Raw genomic sequence first — 14,479 nt, forward strand, 5'->3', positions numbered from 1 at the left:
AGGCCATTCAGCCCATCGTGTCTGCATCTGCTGAATAAACTAGCCGCCCAATCTAATCCCACTGTCCAGCACTTGGTCTGTAGCCTTGCAGGTTACAGCACATCAGGTGCAGGTGCAGGTACCTTTTAAAAGAATTGAGGGTTTCTGCCTCCACCCATTCCTTGCAGTGAATTCCAGACAGCCACCACCCACTGGGTGAAAAAGGTTTTCCTCATGTCCCTTCTAATCCTTCTACCAATTACCTTAAATCTGTGCCCCCTGGTAATTGACCTCTCCGCTAGGGGAAACAGGTCTTTCCTGTCTACTCTATCTAGGCCCCTCATAATTTTATACATCTCAATTAAGTCACCCCTCAGTCTCCTCTGTTCGAAGGAAAACAACCCTAGCCTATCCAATCTTTCCTTATAGTTGCAACTTTCGAGCCCTGGCAACATTTTTGTAAGTCTCCTCTGTACTCTCTCCAGAGCAGTTATGTCCTTCCTGTAATGTGGTGACCAGAACTGTACGCAATACTCCAACTGTGGCCGAACCAGTGTTTTATACAGTTCCAGCATTACATCCCTGCTTTTGAATTCTATACCTCGGCTAATAAAGGAAAACATTCCATGTGCCTTCTTCACCACTCTATCTACCTGTCCCGTCATCTTCAGGGACCTGTGGACATACACTTCAAGGTCTCTCACTTCTTCTACCCCTCTCAATTCTTTTGGGCCTCCTTATCTCGAGAGACAATGGATACGCGCCTGGAGGTGGTCAGTGGTTTGTGAAGCAGCGCCTGGAGTGGCTATAAAGGCCAATTCTGGAGTGACAGGCTCTTCCACAGGTGCTGCAGAGAAATTTGTTTGTTGGGGCTGTTGCACAGTTGGCTCTCCCCTTGCGCCTCTGTCTTTTTTCCTGCCAACTACTAAGTCTCTTCGACTCGCCACAATTTAGCCCTGTCTTTATGGCTGCCCGCCAGCTCTGGCGAATGCTGGCAACTGACTCCCACGACTTGTGATCAATGTCACACGATTTCATGTCGCGTTTGCAGACGTCTTTATAACGGAGACATGGACGGCCGGTGGGTCTGATACCAGTGGCGAGCTCGCTGTACAATGTGTCTTTGGGGATCCTGCCATCTTCCATGCGGCTCACATGGCCAAGCCATCTCAAGCGCCGCTGACTCAGTAGTGTGTATAAGCTGGGGATGTTGGCCGCTTCAAGGACTTCTGTGTTGGAGATATAGTCCTGCCACCTGATGCCAAGTATTCTCCGAAGGCAGCGAAGATGGAATGAATTGAGACGTCGCTCTTGGCTGGCATACGTTGTCCAGGCCTCGCTGCCGTAGAGCAAGGTACTGAGGACACAGGCCTGATACACTCGGACTTTTGTGTTCCGTGTCAGTGCGCCATTTTCCCACACTCTCTTGGCCAGTCTGAACATAGCAGTGGAAGCCTTACCCATGCGCTTGTTGATTTCTGCATCTAGAGACAGGTTACTGGTGATAGTTGAGCCTAGGTAGGTGAACTCTTGAACCACTTCCAGAGCGTGGTCGCCAATATTGATGGATGGAGCATTTCTGACATCCTGCCCCATGATGTTCGTTTTCTTGAGGCTGATGGTTAGGCCAAATTCATTGCAGGCAGACGCAAACCTGTCGATGAGACTCTGCAGGCATTCTTCAGTGTGAGATGTTAAAGCAGCATCGTCAGCAAAGAGGAGTTCTCTGATGAGGACTTTCCGTACTTTGGACTTCGCTCTTAGACGGGCAAGGTTGAACAACCTGCCCCCTGATCTTGTGTGGAGGAAAATTCCTTCTTCAGAGGATTTGAACGCATGTGAAAGCAGCAGGGAGAAGAAAATCCCAAAAAGTGTGGGTGCGAGAACACAGCCCTGTTTCACGCCACTCAGGATAGGAAAGGGCTCTGATGAGGAGCCACCATGTTGAATTGTGCCTTTCATATTGTCATGGAATGAGGTGATGATACTTAGTAGCTTTGGTGGACATCCGATCTTTTCTAGTAGTCTGAAGAGACCACGTCTGCTGACGAGGTTTACCTGTCCCGTCATCTTCAGGGACCTGTGGACATACACTTCAAGGTCTCTCACTTCTTCTACCCCTCTCAATATCCTCCTGTTTATTGTGTATTCCCTCGCTTTGTTTGCCCTCCCCAAATGCATTACCTCACACTTCTCCGGATTGAATTCCATTTGCCATTTTTCTGCCCACTCAACCAAACCATTGATATCTTTCTGGCGTCTGCAGCTATCCTCTTCACTATCAACTACACGGCCAATTTTTGTGTCATCAGCAAATTTCCCAATCATGCCTCCCACATTTAAGTCCAAATCATTAATATATACCACAAACAGCAAGGGACCCAACACTGAGCCATGTGGAATGCCACTGGAAACAGCTTTCCATTCACAAAAACATCCGTCGACTACTACCCTTTGTTTCATGTCACTGAGCCAATTTTGGATCCAACCTGTCACATTCCCCTGTATCCCATGGGCTTTTATCCTTCTGATCAGTCGGCCATGCGGGACCTTGTCAAATGCCTTACTAAAATCCAAATAGACCACATGCACTGCACTACCCTCATCAATCCTCCTTGTTACTTCCGTAAAAAATTCAATTAAGTTTGTAAGACATGACCTTCCCTAAACAAATCCATGCTGACTATCCCTGATTAATCCGTGCCTTTCTAAGTGACAGTTTATCCTGTCCCTCAGAATAGATTCTAATACTGTGTCCACCACTGAGAACAGACTGAGCGGCCTATAATTATTTGGCCTATCCCTTGAACCCTTTTTAAACAATGGTACAACGTTCACAGACCTCCAGTCCCCTGGCACCTCGCCTGTATCTAGTGAGGATTTGAAGATAATTCTCAGCGCATCTGTATTTCCTCCCTGGCTTCTTTTAACAACCTGGGATACAATCCATCCGGCCCTGGTGATTTATCCTTCGAGGATGTCAAACTCTTTAGTACTTCCTCTCTCATTATGCTATCATATCTAATATTTCACACTCCTCTTCTTTTACGGTAATGTCTGCATCATCCCTCTCCTTTGTGAAGACAGTGTTACAACCACGGCGGGAGCAACACACTGTCAATTCAGTCCGTCACTCCACCAGTCATAGCCTATTATTTAAAGTTTTTCCCCAACCAGAAAACAGCCAAATTAAACACACTGGTAACTCCCAGAATGAAACAGACCAAACCAGGTATCTTTAGACAACAACAAATTAACTATTTATTTAAAAAACTAAATCTTAGACACTATTAAGATAAACCTATGTCTAAAGACCTTATAATTTCTTATTTTAATCTAACTTCCCCATTCACACACATACACTCAAAAATAACAGTAGTTAACCGGTTTTTAAAAAGTGGTGCTTTTAAAAATTAGATGTCTCTTTAGAATAAATAAAATAAGTGAGACTTTATGGATTACGTTCCTGGTGGATGGGTTATTCTAATGTGGAAATAGTCAAAGGCCACTCGAAGACTTCACGTGGATTTGATGCAATAGTCTATTCTTAATAGGTATTCAACTCTTCGGCTGCTGTAGGCATCAACAGTTCCTTCAGCAATACAAATGGTTTCTTGAAAAAAGAAGGCTTTTCTTCTTTCTTTAGGGAATTGGCCTGTAGCTCCTTGTAGAATTTCTGCTGAGAGAGAATAAACAGCTCCTTTCTCTTCAGTATGCCTTGCTGGTGATACTGGTTTCAGCTGGTTTTTGCCAATTTTACAACAGTTAAATGGAAACATTATACCATGTGAACTCTCACTCCTGCTGTTGCCAAGAGTAACAAAATGTAGCTGTGGCAGACTGTGTCTCATAAAATCCAAAACTTCTCTCCCTGTCTGAAAGGTGCACTGTTTTCAAACAGAGTCTTAAAGGCACACACTGTTTTTAATCCGAGGAAGAAAATAATTACAAGTCCATTACAACAGAGATAAAGTACTCGTTAAGATCCCTACCCACATCTTCAGTATCCACACATACGTTCATGTACATCTCTGAAAGGCCCAACCCTTTCCTTAGTTATCCTCTTGCTCTTAATGTACTGATAAAACATCGATGCGTTTTCCTTGATTTTACCTGCCAATAATTTGTTATGTCCTCTCTTTGCTTTTCTAATTTCCTTTTTTACTTCACCCCTGCACTTCCTATATTCATCTAGGCTTTCTAAAGTATTAAGATTTTTGTGACCATCATAAGCTTTCTTTTTCAGCTTTATCTTACCCTGTGAGCTCCTAGATAACCAGGTGGCTCTAGATTTGGCCATACCACCCTTTTTCTTTGTGGGGACATGCCTACACTATGCTGCAGAATCTCTCTTTTGAATACCATCCAATGATTTGACACTGATTTTCCTTCAAGTAACTATATCCAGTCCACTTTCGCCAGATCACCTTTCAGCTTTGTAAAATTTGCCTTCCCACAATTTAGTACTTTTACTCCTCTTCATCTTTGCCCTTTTCAATGATTATGCTAAAACAAATTGTATTATGGTCACTATCTCCAAAATAGTCACCGACTGCAACTTCTTTAACTAGCCCAGCTTCATTTACGAAGACAAAAATCACCCCTTCCCCCTACCCATCAGAGTGCAGAGTTCACCCCTTCCCCCCACCCATCAGAATGCAGAGTTCACCCCTCCCCCCCCACCCATCAGAATGCAGAGTTCACCCCTTTTCCCCCCACCCATCAGAGTGCAGAGTTCACCCCTTTTCCCCCCACCCATCAGAGTGCAGAGTTCACCCCTTTTCCCCCCATCCATCAGAATGCAGAGTTCACCCCTTTTCCCCCACAAATCAGAATGCAGAGTTTACCCCTTCCCCCCCACCCATCAGAGTGCAGAGTTCACCCCGTCCCCCCCACCCATCAGAATGCAGAGTTTACCCCTTCCCCCCCACCCATCAGAGTGCAGAGTTCACCCCTCCCCCCCACCCATCAGAGTGCAGAGTTCACCCCTTCCCCCCCACCCATCAAAGTGCAGAGTTCACCCCTTCCCCCCCCCACCCATCAGAATGCAGTGTTCACCCCTTCCCCCCACCCATCAGAATGCAGAGTTCACCCCTTAACCCCCACCCATCAGAATGCAGAGTTCACCCTTTCCCCCACCAATCAGAGTGCAGAGTTTACCCCTTCCCCCCCACTCATCAGAATGCAGAGTTTACCCCTTCCCCCCCACCCATCAGAGTGCAGAGTTCACCACTTTTCCCCCCACCCATCAGAGTGCAGAGTTCACCCCTCCCCCCCACCCATCAGAGTGCAGAGTTCACCCCTTCCCCCCCACCCATCAAAGTGCAGAGTTCACCCCTTCCCCCCCCACCCATCAGAATGCAGTGTTCACCCCTTCCCCCCACCCATCAGAATGCAGAGTTCACCCCTTAACCCCCACCCATCAGAATGCAGAGTTCACCCCTTCCCCCCCACCCATCAGAGTGCAGAGTTCACCCTTTCCCCCACCAATCAGAGTGCAGAGTTTACCCCTTCCCCCCCACTCATCAGAATGCAGAGTTTACCCCTTCCCCCCCCACCCATCAGAGTGCAGAGTTCACCCCTTCCCCCACCAATCAGAGTGCAGAGTTCACCCCCTTCCCCACCACCCATCAGAGTGCAGAGTTCACCCCTTCCCCCCCACCCATCAGAGTGCAGACTTCACCCCTTCCCGCCCACCCATCAGAATGCAGACTTCACCCCTCCCCCCCCACCCATCAGAGTGCAGACTTCACCCCTTCCCCCCCACCCATCAGAGTGCAGACTTCACCCCTTCCCCCCCACCCATCAGAGTGCAGAGTTCACCCCTTCCCCCCCACCCATCAGAATGCAGAGTTCACCCCTTCCCCCCCACCCATCAGAGTGCAGACTTCACCCCTTCCCGCCCACCCATCAGAATGCAGACTTCACCCCTTCCCCCCCACCCATCAGAGTGTAGAGTTCACCCTTTCCCCCACCAATCAGAGTGCAGAGTTTACCCCTTCCCCCCCACTCATCAGAATGCAGAGTTTACCCCTTCCCCCCCACCCATCAGAGTGCAGAGTTCACCCCTTCCCCCACCAATCAGAGTGCAGAGTTCACCCCCTTCCCCCCCCCCACCCATCAGAGTGCAGAGTTCACCCCTTCCCCCACCAATCAGAATGCAGAGTTCACCCCTTCCCCCCCACTCATCAGAATGCAGAGTTTACCCCTTCCCCCCCACCCATCAGAGTGCAGAGTTCACCCCTTCCCCCACCAATCAGAGTGCAGAGTTCACCCCCTTCCCCCCCACCCATCAGAGTGCAGAGTTCACCCCTTCCCCCACCAATCAGAGTGCAGAGTTCACCCCCTTCCCCCCCACCCATCAGAGTGCAGAGTTCACCCCTTCCCCCACCAATCAGAATGCAGAGTTCACCCCCTTCCCCCCCCCCACCCATCAGAGTGCAGAGTTCCCCCCTTCCCCCCCACCCATCAGAATGCATGCTTCACCCCTTCCCCCTCATACCCATCAGAGTGCAGAGTTCACCCCTTCCCCACCACCCATCAGAGTGCAGACTTCACCCCTTCTCCCACCCATCAGAGTGCAGACTTCAACATGACCTCAAAGTAGTATAATAAAAGCAAAATACTGCAGATGCTGGAAATCTGAAATAAAAACAAGAAATGCTGGAAATACTCAGCAGGTCTGGCAGAGAGAGAAGCAGAGATAACGTTTCAGGTCAGTGACCCTTCATCAGAACTGGCAAATGTCAGAAATGTAATAGGTTTTAAGCAAATAAAGCGGGGGTGGGGCAAGAGAAAACAAAAGGCAAGGTGTTGATAGGACAGAGGGTCACAGAGAATAACTGACTGGAAGGTCATGGAGCAAAGGCAAATGGTATGTTAATGGTGTGTTGAAAGACAAAGCGTTAGTGCAGAGAGAGTGTTAATTGACAGAAAAATGAACAGCATGAACATGAAAAAAGTGGGTAGGCACATGGTAAAAAAAATGAATGATGAAACAAACTAAAACAAAATAAACAAATAAAAAAGAAAAAAGAAAGAAAAAAATGAAAAAATAACTAAAAATAAAAAGGGGGGCCCGTCATGCTCTGAAATTATTGAACTCAATGTTCAGTCCGGCAGGCTGTAGTGTGCCTAATCGGTAAATGAGATGCTGTTCCTCGAGCTTGCGTTGATGTTCACTGGAACACTGCAGCAATCCCAGGACAGAGATATGAGCATGAGAGCAGTGGGGGGTGTTGAAATGGCAAGCAACTGGAAGCTCGGGGTCATGCTTTTGGACTGAGCGGAGATGTCCGGAAAGCGGTCACCCAGTCTGCATTTGGTCTCCCCATTGTAGAGGAGACCACATTGTGAGCAGTGAATACAGTATACTACATTGAAAGAAGTACAAGTAAATCACTGCTTCACCTGAAAGGAATGTTTGGGGCCTTGGATAGTGAGGAGAGAGGAGGTAAATGGGCAGGTGTTACACCTCCTGCGATTTCATGGGAAGGTGTTATGGGAAGGGGACGAGGTGTTGGGGGTAATGGAGGAGTGGACCAGAGTGTCATGGAGGGAACGATCCCTTTGGAATGCTATCATGGAAGGGGAAGTTGTGTTTGGTGGTGGCATCACACTGGATGTGGCAGAAATGGCGGAGGATGATCCTTTGGATGTGGAGGCTGATGGGGTGGAAAGTGAGGACAAGGGGAACTCTGTCGCGGTTCTGGGAGGGAGGGGAAGGTGTGAGGGTAGAGGTATGGGAAATGGGCCGGACACGGTTGAGGGCCCTGTCAACCTCAGTAGGGGAGGGGGGAATCCTCGTTGACGAAAAAGGAAGACATATCAGAAGCACTGTTGTGGAAGTTAGCATCATCAGAGCAGATGCGTCAGAGATGGAGAAACTGGGAGAATGGAATGGAGTCCTTACAGGAGGCAGGGTGTGAGGAAGTGTAGTTGAGGTAGCTGTGGGAGTCGGTGGGCTTATAATCCCTTTCCCTCCTTTACACCCATTTTCTCTGCTTTTCCCTCCCTATCCTCTCTTCTGTATTCTCCTTCACCTCTTCTTCTCCACTGTACTCTGAATAACTCTTCCCCTTACCTTCTCTCTACTCCTCTCGTCTTCTCTCTTTCCTTTCATTACAGGATTGATTTAAATTTCATGCAAGGTGTAAGTAAAATTGTATCCTCCCAAATGGTTACCCCAGCTGATGGTCTGTATGTTGGTGGTGTATTTGGTTGAATAACAAGGCTTCAGTGAACAACACAGCCAGAAGATTGCAACCATGAGTGTTGATGAAGTGATCCTTTGGTGTGAGTCTCTGCTCCATGAATCTTAATTAAGGATATTGCTGGTGGTCAGGGTACCTTACTCACGACCCCATACAAGAATAGAATTTGTTTATTTTTGACATCTTAGCTGAAAGTATTGACTCTTGCTGGGGCACAATTCCAGAAATACTGCCTCCTTCTTGTGCCTGATTGAACTCTACCCTGGCTAGCTCAGGAGATTTTTTTTTCAAAAATATACTTTATTCATAAAACTTGTGAAAGTACATTACATAACAGTTCAAATTTGATATTACATAAAGTGTAATACCGATCAGTTCTTTCAGTACAGTACATGAGGTGCCTCACTATACTTGTCATGACAGGTTATATTTACAATGTACATTTAGATTTCATGCCAAACATTCTCTGGTGCATACAGCCCAAGAGGTTTTACATGGTTTCCAGCCCCTTGTTATACAATTGCAGGGGGGCATTACACAGTGGCCTTTCCCCATTGAGTCTTTGTGCCGGCTGCCCCAAGCTTTAATGCATCCCTGAGCACGTCGTCCTGGACCTTGGAATGTGTGAGTCTGCAACACTCGGTCGTTGACAGCTCCTTGCACTGGAAGGCCAGCAAGTTTCGGGCCAGAGAGTCTTTCACCAAACTGATGGTCCTCCAGCAGCAGTGGATGTTTATCTCGGTGTGCGTCCCTGGGAACAGCCCATAGAGCACAGCCTCCTGTGTTACAGAGCTGCTTGGGATGAACCTCGACAAAAACCACCGCATCTCTTTCCATACCTGCTTTGCAAAGACACATTCCAGAAGGAGGTGGGCAACAGTCTGTTCCCCACCACAGCCCCCTCGAGGGCAGCGTGTGGAGGGGACGAGATTACGGGTGTGCAGAAAGGATCTGACAGGGAAGGCCCTTCTCACCACCAGCCAAGCTACGTCTTGGTGCTTGTTTGAAAGTTCTGGTGTTGAGGCATTCCGCCACATGACTTTGACAGTCTGCTCAGGGAACCATCCGACAGGATCCACCATCTCCTTTTCCCGTAGGGCCTTGAGGACATTCTGTGCCTGATGGATTGGTGGTCAAAGGTGTTTTCCCGCAGAAACTTTCGCACGAAGGATAGGTGGTACAGCACGGTCCAACTGGATGGAGCGTTCCATGGCAATGTGACCAGGCCCATTCTTCGCAACATGGGGGACAGATAGAACCTCAGCATGTAATGACACTTGGTCTTTGCGTACTGGAGGTCTACACACAGCTTGATGCAGCCGCACACTAAGGTGGTCATCAGGATGAGGGCGACATTGGGTACATTTTTCCCACCCTTATCCAGAGGTTTGAACATCGTGTCCCTCCGGACCCGGTCCATTTTGGATCCCCAGATGAAGTGGAAAATGGCTCGGGTGACCGCCACAGCGTAGGAGTGGGGTATGGGCCAGACCTGCGCCACGTACAGCATCAACGTGAGCGCCTCGCTCCTGATGACCAGTTTCTTACCCATAATGAAGAGAGATCATTGCTCCCACATACTCAGTTTATGGTGTACCCTGGCTACTCGCTCCTTCCAGGTTTTGGTGCACACCCCGGCCCTTCCGAACAATATCCCCAGCACCTTCAGGTAATCTGACCTGACAGTGAAGGGGACAAAGGATCGGTCAGCCCAGTTCCCAAAGAACATGGCCTCACTCTTGCCGTGGTTAACTTTGGCTACTGAGGCCAGTTCGAACTGGTCGCAGATGCTCATCAGTCTGTGAATGGACAGTGCATCCGAGCAGAAGACAGCGATGTCATTCATGTACAGGGAGGCTTTGGCCTGAGTGCCTCCACTGTCTGGGATTGTCACCACTCTTATGCCCGCATCCTTGCTAATGGACTCAACAAAAAGTTCGATACAGCAAACAAACAAGACAGGGGAGAGAGGACAGCCCTGTCTGACTCCAGATTGGATTGGGAAACTTTCTGATTCCCACTGATTGAGACTGCGCTACTGATATTTGTGTAGAGCAGTTGATCCAATTGCAGATATCCTCGCCAAACCCCATTTTGGAAAGCACGTTCATCATGTAGATGTCCGATATCCTGTCAAAAGCCTTCTCCTGGTCCAAGATGATGAGGCAGGTGTCCATGCTCCTGTCCCGTACATAGGCGATCGTATCCCTGAGTGGTGCGAGACTATCAGAGATCTTCCTGCTGAGTACAGTACAGGTCTGGTCAGGGTGAATCACCAACTCCAGATCAGACTTGACCCGACTGGTAATGACTTTGAACAGCTCGAGCTCAGGAGATAATAAAACAAATTGTAGCACCCCATCACTGCGTTATCTGAGAGCAGATAACTCAGCACAGACCAGGTCCGAAACCTGGCACCTTCTGGTCAGTGTATCCAGTGATAGGTCAGTGCTCCATCAGTTTAGTTGGCTGTTAACTTGGAGCTTTCACTAAAACTTTGCAGTAGATATTGACTTTTGGACAATCGTTTTGAGACAGCACCAGTCACCTGTTATCGGGTGAAGAGGTTGCACCATTTTGAGACACTCACTTCATTTAAACCTGGCAGGTGAGCTGTAGGGAGACAAATAGGCCTCCTGGTGGAACTCGCCAGATTAAGGCTTCAGGATTAGGCTGGGGCAGCCTCCAGCAAAGTGGGGAGGAGGGATTGCAGATGGTGGGGGTCCTGGGGGCAGCAGTAGCCCAGATTATTCAGCTAGACAGAGGGCACAAGGTCTGTGCTGATTCAGTAAAGAGTCCCTTCCACCATGAAAATTCATAACTAGGATGCAAACTAATTTGATATCTGGTCCTTTGTACTCTTTCTTCCAGACTGGAGAGAGTACGATGGTAAGGAAGTGAAGCGTAGTGGACACACAGAGGCCTTGGACCACCTGCTAAATCAAATCAAGAACAACCAGCAGCACTGTCTGTGCCATGGTGAGTCAGAGCAAAGACTGTCTCTTGCTGCTTCTTGGGGTTATAAAGCTGTGATTGGGGGCGATGAGGTTTTGTTGGTTACATTTTACACAGTGCTTTCATATGAAGAGAGGGCAGTCAGGAAGATGCGATGAGATGTAGTGTGAACTCTCAGTAACACGGAGGCTTTTTACCCACCTATCATTAGTGCTGCACATTATTCAGTGTAATTATTCAGAGTAATTTAAAGAGCAATGTTTGAAATGTGTTTGTTGGGCTCAAAAGGAAAATAAAGAGTGAAAGCAGCAAAGGTGTTGACTGACTTAGCTTGCACTATATCCCACATTGCATCACATATTGTTGCAATCCAGCCACTTGTGTCCGATATCACACTTTCTACAAATAACAAATCACACTGAGCAATCTTAAGAATGTGTATATAGAGAGAAAGAAACTCAGTTATCATCTGTTGTTTCTTCCTGATGCTGTGGTAACAAGAATATCTGAGCAACAGCCAATCTAGAGAAACGCCCAACGATAATAATTAACTTCGAATGACTTCAGGACCACTTCCCACTACAGTAGCCTTAAAAGGACAAACCAAGTTAGTAGCTAATCATTAGAAAAGTCCTGCTAGCCCCAGATTGTGTTTGTAAAACATTGGGAGGTAAGCATCGATCTATATTAAAAAATAGTTTGTTTGGCTTTTCCAGAAAATTCAAAAATCCATCTGCAGGGCCGTAAGCACTCGATGTCCAAGAGCCTGAAGCACCTTTTTCAGCCAACAAGTAAATTTGTTAAAACTCTCAAACGGTGAGTTGCTTTGCGTACTCAGTTTCAAAGGAATAATCAGCATCATGAATGAAGTAAATCAAACCTAATTATGTGGTTGTGTCAGAAACATCCCTTTTGCTCCTGTTTTTCCCAATTTCCCTCACCTGGCTCTCACTTTGGTACAATTCCCTAGTACCTTACTGAAGTTGCCATTTTCCTATTGTGAAGTTAAACAATGAGTAGGACATGACACCCAAGCCTGAGTCGTTTCCTGCCTAATATACACACAAAGAAACACAGAAACACACACGTACACACACACGTGAACACAGAAACACACACGTACACACACACGTGAACACAGAAACACACAGGTACACATACACGTGAACACAGAAACACACACGTACACACACACGTGAACACACGTACACACACACATGAACACAGAAACACACACATACACACACAAAGAAACACAGAAACATACAGCAACTTGCATTTATATAGCAGTTTTAAGTAATGAAACATCCTAAGGTGCATTATAAAGCAAAATTTGGCACCAAGCCGCATAAGGTGACATAAGGGCAGATAGCCAAAAACTTGATCGTAGAGGTAGGTTTTAAGGAGCATCTTAAGGGAGGAAAGAGAGGTAGAGAGGTGAAGGGAGGGAATTCGAGAGCTTAGATCCTAGGCAGCTGAAGGCATGTCCACCAATGGTGGTGTGATTAATATCAGGGTTGCTCAAGGGGCCAGAATTAGAGGAGCGTAGAAACCACAGAGGGCTGTTGGACTGGAGGAGATTACAGAGAGAGAGAGTTAGTAGCTAGGGAACTAAATAAATGACTTAGATGAAGAGACCGAAGGTATGGTTGCTAAATTTGCTGATGACACAAAGATAGGAGGAAAGTAACTTGTGAAGAGGACATAAGAGGGCTACAAAGAGATATAGATAGGTTAAGTAAGTGTTCAAAGACCTAGCAAATGGAGTATAATGTGGAATAGTGTGAAATTGTCCACTTTGGCAGGAAGAATAAAAAAGAAACATATTATGTAAATGGTGAGAGATTGCAGAGCTCTGAGATGCAGAGGCATCTGGGTGTCCTAGTGCATGAATTGCAAAAGGTTAGTATGCAGGTACAGCACGTAATTAGGAAAACTAATAGAATCTTATTGTTTATCACGAGGGGAATTGAATTGAAAAGTAGGGAGAATTATGTTTCAGTTACATAGGGCATTGGTGAGAGCACATCTAGAGTACTGTGTACAGTATTGGTCTCCTTATTTAAGGAAGGAAGGATGTAAATGCATTGGAGGCAGTACAGAGAAGGTTTACTAGACTAATACTTGGAATAGGCGGGCTGTCTTACGAGGAAAGATTGGACAGACTAGGCTTGTATCCACTGGAATTTAGAAGAGTAAGAGGCGACTTGATTGAAACGTATAAGATCCTGAGGGGTCTTGACAGGCTGAATGTGGAAAGGATGTTTCCCTTGTGGGAGAATCTAGAACCAGGGGTCACTGTTTAAAAATAAGGGGTCTCCCATTTAAGACAGAGACGAGGAGAAATGTTTTCTCTCAGAGGGTCGTGAGTCTTTGGAATTCTCTTCCTCAAAAGGCAGTGGAAGCAGAGTCTTTGAATATTTTTAAGGCAGAGGTAGATAGATTCTTGATAAGCAAGGGGGTGAAAGGTTATCGGGGGTAGGTGGAAATGTGGAATAATTAGTTCAGCCATGAACTTATTGAATGGCAAAGCAGGCTCAAAGGGCCGAGTGGCCTACTCCTGCTCCTAATTAGTATGTTCGTATGAACAGAGATTGTAATGGGGACCAAAGACAATGGCTTTGATCACAGATAAACACAGCAACACACAAACACACACAAACACACAGACAGACACAAAAATACACAGACAGGCACACAGAGACACACATACACAAACAGAAACACAGATAAACACAGCAACTCACAAAGATGTACAGAAATACACACGCAAACAGAAACATAGACACACAAACAGAAACATGCACAGAAGCACAAACACAGCAACCCCAACCCCACTAACCTTTCCTGGGGTCTTCATCACTCTTCTCTTCTGTGGGGACTCCTGCAAGACGGGCAATGACTTCAGGGATGCCAGCCTTCAAGTAGCTGGCAGCTCTGTAGGGGGGAGCGTGTCCCTTAAAGGGACGACGTTCCCAATGGCAGGCAGTTAATTGCCTGCCCACTGTGAAACCGCAATGTGGTCCGACAGAGGGCCGAGGTGGGGTCTAAACCCTGCCTTCTGGGCCACTGCTGGGATCCATGCCGGAATAAAATCCAGCCCACACACAACACACAACACACAGAAACACGCACAGAAACATACATACAGAAGCACAGGGCTGGATTTTCAAAACGGGTTCGGGAACCGACGGCTAGATGAATTGCAGGTCCTGACACCACACCTCCACTGTGTCACTCACATGACACTATTTTTAAATGCTAATGACCTACTTGGGCACCAGGTGAGCTCACCACCCAATTACGGGAATTAGGGGGTATTTATAACGGGG

At 47.0% G+C, this 14,479-nt stretch overlaps 1 protein-coding gene across 1 annotated transcript in view; it reads left to right on the top strand.

The window, feature by feature from the left end:
* Positions 1-14,479, top strand: part of ankfn1b (ankyrin repeat and fibronectin type III domain containing 1b) — a 1,028,185-nt gene that overhangs the window by 849,677 nt on the left and 164,029 nt on the right. Inside the window, exons 12-13 of the mRNA XM_068056894.1 lie at positions 11,064-11,171; positions 11,864-11,963. Of these exons, the coding sequence (XP_067912995.1) occupies positions 11,064-11,171; positions 11,864-11,963 (208 nt within the window). The remainder of the gene's footprint in view (positions 1-11,063; positions 11,172-11,863; positions 11,964-14,479) is intronic.

This window comes from Heterodontus francisci, chromosome 24, assembly GCF_036365525.1.
Source record: "Heterodontus francisci isolate sHetFra1 chromosome 24, sHetFra1.hap1, whole genome shotgun sequence".
Classification (NCBI taxonomy): Eukaryota; Metazoa; Chordata; class Chondrichthyes; order Heterodontiformes; family Heterodontidae; genus Heterodontus; species Heterodontus francisci.